Here is a 9,364-nt window from a genome sequence, read left to right on the forward strand (position 1 = left end):
ACTGTGTTGAGTAACCTTAATCTGTCTGTTTACATGTTTGAACTTCTACATCTACTTAAGTTGCCGGCATTCTCTTCGATTTAAGCTCAATGAAAACTATGTGAAAATGTCAGGAACAGTATTAGAAAATTTAAGTGGTAAAAAGCTAACAATTTTGGTTTCTTTTCTACTTATTTCACAAACGGTTTGCTTTTTGATAGGAGGTCTGATTGGTATGTATTCTTAGCTTTTATTTTTATTTGTTTTAATATTACTTATCCTTTAACTTAACATAATTAACTACTTCTACTGGAATCTAAAGCGTTCTTCTACGTTTTCCAGCCTTAAAACAAATAATGTTTGATCTAACGCAGCACAATACATATACAAATGATAGTTGACAACTATTTGGTTAGCGTACAGATCAACAGACACAAATACACTTAAAATTACACACATCTCTTCACAGACCTCTAAATTCCATATACAAACATTGACGGCTAAAGGAGCCGCAGTAGAACGTTCAGGTGGTGGCTTTGGACTTGGCTTTGTAACTACTTCCCTATCAAAGATAATACAGATTATTCTAGAATATAGGGGCGGGTGTTGGTCTAGTGGTCATGAATGTGGCTTTGTAAGTGGGAGATCCTTAGTTCGAATACCGCGTAAGGCTACTGTTTATCTGTTAGAAAAAATTGATTATAGTAAAGTATGAGCTTCCACCCCTGTCCACAATACATATGGTAGTTGGACGTTAAGCCACGCTTGAAAAATAGGCGATTACTTTTTTTTTTATTTATTTATTTACTCTAAAATAACCGAAATTAACGTTGTTCTCTTTCAGCTCCAAAACCAGCATTTACGGATTCCATCTTAGCTACTAAATGTTTAGATGATAAAAATTCTACTACAGCGTGGTATTATGTTAGGGGAAAAAATCCATGTGTGCGATTTAACATTGATTCATATACCACTGAGGAACATTTGAAATATGGAAACCAGATTGTGTTCGCGTTTCAAGTAATCCCACTATGACTTTTTGTTTGGATTTATTGGTGTTAGAATAAAACTATTTGCTTGTTTATAGTGCTAAATTTATTTTAGATACCATCTCCTAGAGGAAATGTAATTTTGGATTATTCTCGCTGGCAGCAAAATCTCATAGGCATTTTACATTTGGACATTCTCTATCGCCCAGAAAGTGAAATGCGTAAGTATTTAAGTGGGATACAAATTAATTTCAAAACTCATATTTATTTTTCCTTGTATAATAAACTCTTACTTAGTAGTGCCTTTATAGATATCTTTACATTTTGTTAGCTCCGAGAAGTTTGCTCACAGTTGATGCAAGATTGGCGTACAGAAATAAAGGTGACCCTCCAGATATTTGGACTTACTATGCCTCGTCGACCGAACAAAGAATTTTGGAGTGCTCTATCGATGTGGTAAGATGATAGGATAAATAAATGATCGTAATTTTTTATTTTATTTATTTATTTATTTTTTTGTAGAAAAAAGAAGATTATTTGTATAACTGTTCAATCGTTCCATTATTTGAATTGGGCTCGCTTCACCATGACTTTTATTTAATTAATATAAGACTTCCTGTAGATTATTCCAAAGGAATCAATACTGAATTAGGACATATTGCTGATATGTGGATAATTGTAAGTTAATAGTTTAACATATTTAATTATTAGACTAGGTACAAAAGTTTTGTGCATAAAAACAATTTGAGTGACCTTATCTATGCTTTGATTTTTATGCGAAAAAACTATTATCTTAGTCCCCGATTGCTTCATAATTTTAAAAAGTTTTGTTCTCTTTTGAGGAAATTACTTACAGACCGGGAAAAGACCGGTATCAGACTTGGCATTGAGGCCAATTCTTAACGATGTGCTGTTAAAATTTAAGCAATTAACTGCCTACGTCAACTGGAAAAAGATCTGTTATGGTTAATCTCTCTTTGTTAGCAATTTTTTTGTTTGGATATTTTGTTATAATGGCAAAGAAAATGAATGATAAAAACGTTATGATATTAAATTTAATAAAAGGTTGTACTAGTAAACATTTGTATGGATTATTTAATCAAAACAAACAAATAGGATTTATTAACTGGGCTTAAGTACAGACATTGTTTTCATGCACAACAATTTTGATTGATAATATGTTTATTTAAATAAGTACAATGTTATTGATTTCCATTTTCTGTTTTTAGACAATTAATCAAACTGGAGGTTTTACTAAAGTTTGGCTTTCGCTTAAAAGTATCTTTTTCCCATCAGTATTGGCAGTTTTAATCTGGTTTTTGAAGAGAGTTTACGTACTTCAGAGGAAACCACTTTTGCTTGAATACATGTTGATTTTGGTTGCAACAAGTTTATCCTTTCTCAATAGTAAGTAATCTATACATTAGTTCATCTTGCGGTAGATTTATACAATTTGTCAGCTTAGGTGTACCAAATAGATAAGTATAATTGACAATTCCAGATGTATTTACCAAGCACGAATGGACATGGTGAATGCAGACTGAAAAATTTTAAAAGTATCTTTTTAGGCAACAAAGCAAGCTTGTACTCTTTATTCTTGTCGGTTTCATATTACGATGTATCTTAAAAGATGGTTTTATTACTTTTATAAAGAATTTGAATTATAAAGTTTGTGCTACACCAAATTGTTCGTGAAATGAATAAAACGTTCAGAAACTACCGTCTTAATAAAAATAACAAGCATGTGTGGATGAAAAATGATAATGTCCAGCTCAGTGAATTCAAGCGAGTAATATTCAGTAGTTTGAAGAAAAAATTTGTTTGTTTATACTAGGCCTGACGGATTGAACTTAATAGAATAATCTGATTTTTTTAATTGTTTTTGTTTCCAGTATATGGGTGGTTTTTCTATAATATTGTACTAATCTAATTTTTATCTACAAGCAGGCACCTAGTTAATTTCAGGCGATGGATTTATTTTTTCTTATGATGATCCAGACAAATCTGAAAATAAAACTAGCATACTGAATAATACTATTCCATTTAAGAAAACCGTTCGAGTGATGCAGCTACATTACTTAGAACAGCTGAGTTCTAAGATAAGCAAAAGTCGATTGCGAAGCAAGAAGTTATTTGAAGTCGCGTAAGTTATTGGCAAGAAACCAAGAAAGGAGTGGGTTGAGGGTTTGAGTAAGGCTTTTAACACCCGAGGTTTATGTTGGCTGAGTTCAGGCATTCAAACTTGGAAGCAGGTGTCACACGAGGAATTATAATCTCACAGGAGTTTTACACTTGGGATGGACCAAGAAGAAGAAGTTTTTCATATAATCGTATAAATGTTGAATTTATTGAAACTGTTCTTTTTTCCCTAGTTTGGCTTCAAATTTCGTTAAATCAAGTCAACTAGAAATAAATAGTATTATGGTATAAATATAAGTACATATGTATTTAGAACATTTTCCAAGTTTTTTTTTTAAATACATTTTGCAGATCCTGTATCATATTAAAGAAAATTAAATGAATTCGTAGACTTTCTATTAGGTGAAAATCAATATGGAAGCCCCAAAACCATTTATTGAACTATAGGTATTGGTGTTAAGAAAAGATAATAGAGTATTTGCTACAAATATGTTTCAGTACCTCTAGAACTGCTTACACTCTACTTTGAACTTCCTTTTATGCTTCTGCTTGCGGACATTCGTCAAGGTATCTTCTATGCAGCTTTGCTTTCTTTTTGGCTTGTTTTTGCTGGAGAACATTTAATGGTAAATTTGAACAATACAGTTGTTAAAGGCTGTCTTTAACAATTGAAACTATTAATTATTTTCTTTTCATGTTTTTTTATGTCCTGAATACTTCGGTCACCTCCTCAGATTCAAGTAAGTCTTAAGAAGATCTTCAATTTAAAGAAACATGATTTCGCAATAAAATTGCATTGACAAGCAAATTGTTTAAATATATTTTCTAAATGTTGTAGGAAAGCCAGAAAAATCATCTGCTTGGTTATTGGAAACATTTGAGCAGTGTTATCGTTGGATGTATTGCGATGTTCTTTTTTGATCTTTGTGAACGTGGCATCCAGCTTCGTAATCCTTTCTATTCAGTTTGGGTGACAGACATAGGCGCAAAGTTTGCTGTATCCTTTACTAAAAACAATTCTTTATGATGAATCTATTTTTATTTTTTCTTATTTCTCTGAAGAAAGTATTCGATCGTGTCAAGGTTCGCAATTAAGTAAGCTCCAGGAATTGTTTTTTGGCTTTCTCGATACGAAAAAACTATGAAGAATAATTGGTACTGATGAGTTCCAGCTGTTGAAATGTAGTTTTTATTATTAATTGTCTCTTTTTCTTAAGTACAAATTACTTTCTTGTTGGCTACTAGGAAATTCGCAGTCCTTTTTTAAATTTTCATTGTGCTCCTCGAATTGTCTAGCGATTTGCTTGATTACTTTTTCACTCACGCCCTTTTAAAAAATTAAAAGTAAGTAAATTAATAAATAAATCATGATAAGCAGTTTAAAGGCTGTGAACCTCGTTTACCCATGTGCAATATACATTTATAAGTCAAATAACAAATTCCTGAAAGAAATAACTACATGCGTAAAAAAATTTAAATATTTTTAATATATTCAATTATTTTCGTACATGATATTTAACTTATTGGTTTAACATAGATGGCATTTCTAATTGTTGGTGGCATCAGTGGAGTGGGATATTTTTTCCTTTTGTGCTACATGATTTGGAAAGTTTTCGGTAACATTGGGGCGAAGAAATGCAATTTGCCAGCTATGTCTCAAGCAAGAAGGCTTCATTATTCTGGCCTTATATATAGGTTCAATTTCTTGATGCTGACTACCATAACATGCGCTGCTTTTACTGTAATTACATTTGCCCTTGGACAGGTACGCTTTTTTTATGTTTGTAATAAAATTAATTTATGTTAGTTTGTTACTTTCGCTTACTGCTGGCGTATAATTCAAATTAGTTTATAAAATACAGGTTTTGAAGTATTCTAAAAACCGAAACAAATAGCGGAAAATTACCATGAATCTAGTGGCATCAGGGTCTGTCAGAATTCGTTATTCAGAAGTGCGTCTTAAAAAGAAAGATTTATGTTTACTCCAATTTCTTTAAAAAGTAACTTCAACAATTTTCTTCGAAGTTTTTGATTTAAGATAAGAGGGAAAGGCGTTTTATTTTAATTCAATTTCAAAAGAGAACAATGAATAGAATATAATAATGTGTTTTTTATTAAAACAAAAATAAAAAGGAAAACTAGAAATTTCTTAACTTAAAACTTTTAGGACAATGGTTCTCTCCGCAAAAGTGCCTCGTCAGTACAACTCACGCAGTACAAGATGTAATGTAATGTTATAGGTGAGGACCGCAGCGCTAAGTTGCTGTTGGTTTCAATTCTTATCTTGAATTTTATTGAATGTATTAAAATGAGACATTTGTTTTGCTATTCGCTCCATCTTCAACCCTGAAGGAGCTAAAGCCTTCCTGAAAAAGTTATACCAAACGAAAATAAACGAATTCGTTGAAAGAAAAAATTGATTTACCGGATTTTGCAAAAAAGGCTGCAGAGTAAAAAAAAAAAAAAACTGAAAAAAACCTATCGTAATTTTTTGTGATATAAATTATATGTATTTAAGATTATTAATATTATATGCATATTTATATGTTATTCGTAATTAGTAATTAAAAATTAGTATCGTAAATACTAATTGTGTAGTAAGGAAGATATGATCATAATAGTATTAAGGCGTGTGAGAGTACATATTCTAATATTTTAAGATTTGAAAGTTTACTTTTAAAATTTTGAAAGTTTGATTATTGTTAATATATTTCATTTTAGATGTCCGAAGGACAGTGGAAATGGGACGATCAGCATGGTCTGGAATACACCTCTGCATTTTTTACTGGAGTTTATGGAATGTGGAACATCTACATAATGGCCCTTCTTGCTCTTTATGCACCATCTCACAAACGCTGGCCACAGAATAATGGTTAACATAAGTGTTATTATAGAAAACAATTTTTAGACAGAAAATTAATCTAAATGTGTCTTATTGTATTTATCTCTGAAATGATCATTTGCAGCAAACGCGCTCTTTAACTACAAATCCGTATTTTAGATCATTTAATTTTTAAGAACTAGCTCATGCTTTCGGCCTCATCTGAGTGTGCTTTCTCAATATAAGAAAATAATGTAATTACTTACAATTGCTTTCGTTTTCATTGTTGCAGTTGCTTTGGGTGTGTATTTACTTAGCAAACACATTAAAATTTAGGAATGAGCTATATCGAAGCTAGCGCTACCCATTGGCTTCCACTTGAACTCTTAAAGTGATTACACTAAATTTTTCTATAAACTATAAAATTACTGACTGGGCGCGAATGTTGAAATGACCAGTAGAATTAGCTGCTCAAGGACAAATTGCTTCATCCCTTCGCGGAAATTCCTTAGATGAGCGTGCTGGATCCCTCCCCTACTACGTAATTTTGAATCTCTGCTGACATATGACATTTAGTTACAGGAGAGGCTATGGATTAGGGTAAAAAAACGATTTGATGAAGCGGTTACTTGACATAAGCTCGCCAATTACACTAGCTACTACAAACTATAATGATGTAGGCAATTTTACCTTTGAAATCTTTTAGTGAATTTTCTATAAATTTTAATGACAGCGCTGAGGGGACATATATATGTATCAGATAAGTCATACATTATTTTTTAACATGATCTTAATTAAGATAGCTGTTTTGAACAATTGCAGACGCACAAAATACTACTGGTGAAATTGAATTTTCCACTCTTGAACCAGAACCGAGTGAGATCTCATCATTAACAACATTTACAAGGAAAACAGCCTTAGATTAAGAGACGGAAGTACCAAGAGATAATATAATTTTTATTTAACTTCAATTTATCATGTTCTTTTTATATGTGAAATGGATTGAACAGATTTCCTTTTAGTCATATCTCGTGTATGTTCCCTATATTACTTCCTTTTAAAAGCCGATACTTACTTTTAACATATCATCAGATACATTCATTTTTAAACTTGACTTTTTTTGTTGTCATTATTAGTGGAAACAAGTTAAGTTTTATAGTAAAGTGTGAAAAAAATCGGGTTTCTCATGCAACTATGCTGCTATTTTTCCTTCAGATTGTTTACTGACGAGCACCCTTCTAACTACTACGGGTAAAAACTGTTAATTATACTAGTATAAGGTCCTTTGTTTACTAAAATTTTGTTTTTAATAATTTTTTATATTTCATGTGTGGGAAGATTTTTTTTAACAATTTAAAACTACACAATGCAATATACATCCTAATCAGATAATTATTAAAATCGTCTAGGTTATGCGTTTTATTTTTACAGCTACGGCTTTTAAAACATTTACATTCTTGTTAACGTTTAAGACCATTTATTTTCATCTTCGTCACTTTAAAAAATTACCATTTGCTTAAAAGTAGCATACTGCTTTAATTTTTAAACAAAAATCTTTTTAATGAATTTATTCGTCAAAATACGCTAATTTTTTATGACATTCTGACAGGTTTCGGATTTTCATCTAGCTTTTACTTCAAGTTATTACTACAGTATCGGGTTTGTATGCAAAAATCGTATTTGTATAGATTATTAAGTCAAGTTAGTAATGCGGTATTTTTGTATACACTATTATTTCAGAAACGGTAGCAATAATGTATTTATTTATTTTGAAACTTAGTAAACAATCTCAACCTTCTAGAAATCGTACGTCATAGTGTAACATGTTAAGTCAACCAAATCTTAGTTTAAACTGAGATGTGTTCAAATTAAGCTTTACTCTTGGAATATCAGATTTTAATACTAATTGATTGGTTATTTGTAATTTTATTTTTAATTATAACTTTTAAAATAATCCCCGAGTGTCCTGTAATTAGTGCAAAGTTATTTGAGGATCCATTTCAATTTTGGATAAATGGGATTAATGTTGATTGTGATTTATATTATTTTTACTTTTTTATGAAGTTGAGTTTAACATCTGAACTTAGTTTGTAGTAAATAGCTTTTGCTTTAAACTGCTTAGTTTATTATCTTGAGCAAATGGATTAAAAGGATATTTTTTGCTGATAGAAATAAATAAATCTTATTAAGTAGTGTTTTATCATTAGATAATTAACTCCATTATTGTCAGTATTCAAAAATTTAAGATTGTTCTCTCTAAATGTATTATTAGTAATAATATTAAAAGTAATTTCCATGGTTAACGACTAAAGTATTTTGATTATGTGATATTGTGTGTTTATTGAAAATTCATTTTCTTTTTCTTTTTTTTTAAATTTAATGAGAATATTGTTTTTTTAATTAGCTTTTGCATGAAAGGAGTGAATTGTGATCTTAAAAAAATTAGTACTCATGTATTGTATATTAAGAACTTGAAAGGGAATTTAGTTGTAGCGTTGCCAGCCTATTTAAACCCGACTAAGTTTTAAAAAACAATGAAATTCTTGAGGTTTGTTTTGGAATTATGGTAATTATCGATAAAGACGAGAAATAGATAGCGGATCTATACCAAAACGTAGCGGTAAGAAGTTCATGTATTTTAAACTGGCATTGTTTTGGATATAGTTTTGGAAAGGAACCTCTTTCGGTCACTATCTCAAAAATACGACTCTGATTTAAACTTGTTGCAAGAGGTCTTAAACAGCACAATCTGTTAACCAGAAAAGCGTTTAAAAGACTTGCAAATGCTACAAGTAGTCTACAAATTATGTAAATCATTAGGTGTTCATTTTACTATTTTATTAGGCCTAAGAATTTGTTATTTATTTAAAGGAATGTAAATTTTTTTGTATATTACAAAAGCTTTGGACGAGTTTTCCTCCAATGTACTTAATTTATTTACCAGGTAGTTACAGAACGATTTTGTGCGTTAACAGTTTTATTTAAAAAACAAACAAAAACGCTGACTTGAATCCTATAGTTCAGAGTGAACCTTGCATTTTCTTCCCATCCTTATTGAACACTTCAGTTTCGTTGAGTATTACTATTTAGACGTTTGAGGCCAAAAAAATCTGCAATCTACAACAGTACTACTTCATAATCTTTAAAGTTTACGCCCTTTGAATCCATGTGCCACAGGCCGGGAAATCAGTATTGCATTGAAAGGACTAGAGGCAGGTTGAGGCAAAGCTTTCTTAATACTTTAGCCTCTCCTATCTTCATCAAATAAAAATGTAGGAAGAGCTGAACAGCGATGATTTAGCAGAATAACTTTTTTTTTGGGTTAATTAAGAATTACACAGGTTTTTAACATTTCGTCTATCCAGTTAGTTGAGTATTTAAACTTTTCTATCGAATCACAAAACTAAATTTTTAAATAAATCCATGCTATGTTTGA

General features: G+C 30.7%; 1 protein-coding gene across 1 annotated transcript; it reads left to right on the top strand.

Moving 5' to 3' along the window:
* wls (Wnt ligand secretion mediator) lies at positions 1–8,851 on the top strand. The gene is made up of 12 exons (XM_074143533.1): positions 1–212; positions 824–999; positions 1,084–1,189; positions 1,300–1,424; positions 1,491–1,646; positions 2,198–2,375; positions 3,606–3,733; positions 3,842–3,847; positions 3,946–4,104; positions 4,645–4,872; positions 5,829–5,979; positions 6,751–8,851. The coding sequence occupies exons 1-12, from the start codon at positions 107–109 to the stop codon at positions 6,852–6,854; spliced, it is 1,623 nt and encodes a 540-aa protein (XP_073999634.1). The 5' UTR covers positions 1–106; the 3' UTR covers positions 6,855–8,851.
* Positions 8,852–9,364: the final 513 nt, after the last annotated feature.

Source organism: Rhodnius prolixus, unplaced genomic scaffold (genome assembly GCF_049639745.1).
Source record: "Rhodnius prolixus isolate KJV_2025 unplaced genomic scaffold, Rpr scaffold_12, whole genome shotgun sequence".
NCBI lineage: Eukaryota > Metazoa > Arthropoda > Insecta > Hemiptera > Reduviidae > Rhodnius > Rhodnius prolixus.

Coding starts and splice junctions, on each gene's coding strand:
- wls (XM_074143533.1), top strand. CDS start 107: ATGTCAGGAACAGTATTAGAAAATTTAAGTGGTAAAAAGCTAACAATT. Junction 213..823: donor TTTGATAGGAGGTCTGATTG/GTATGTATTCTT, acceptor GTTCTCTTTCAG/CTCCAAAACCAGCATTTACG. Junction 5,980..6,750: donor ACGCTGGCCACAGAATAATG/GTTAACATAAGT, acceptor GAACAATTGCAG/ACGCACAAAATACTACTGGT.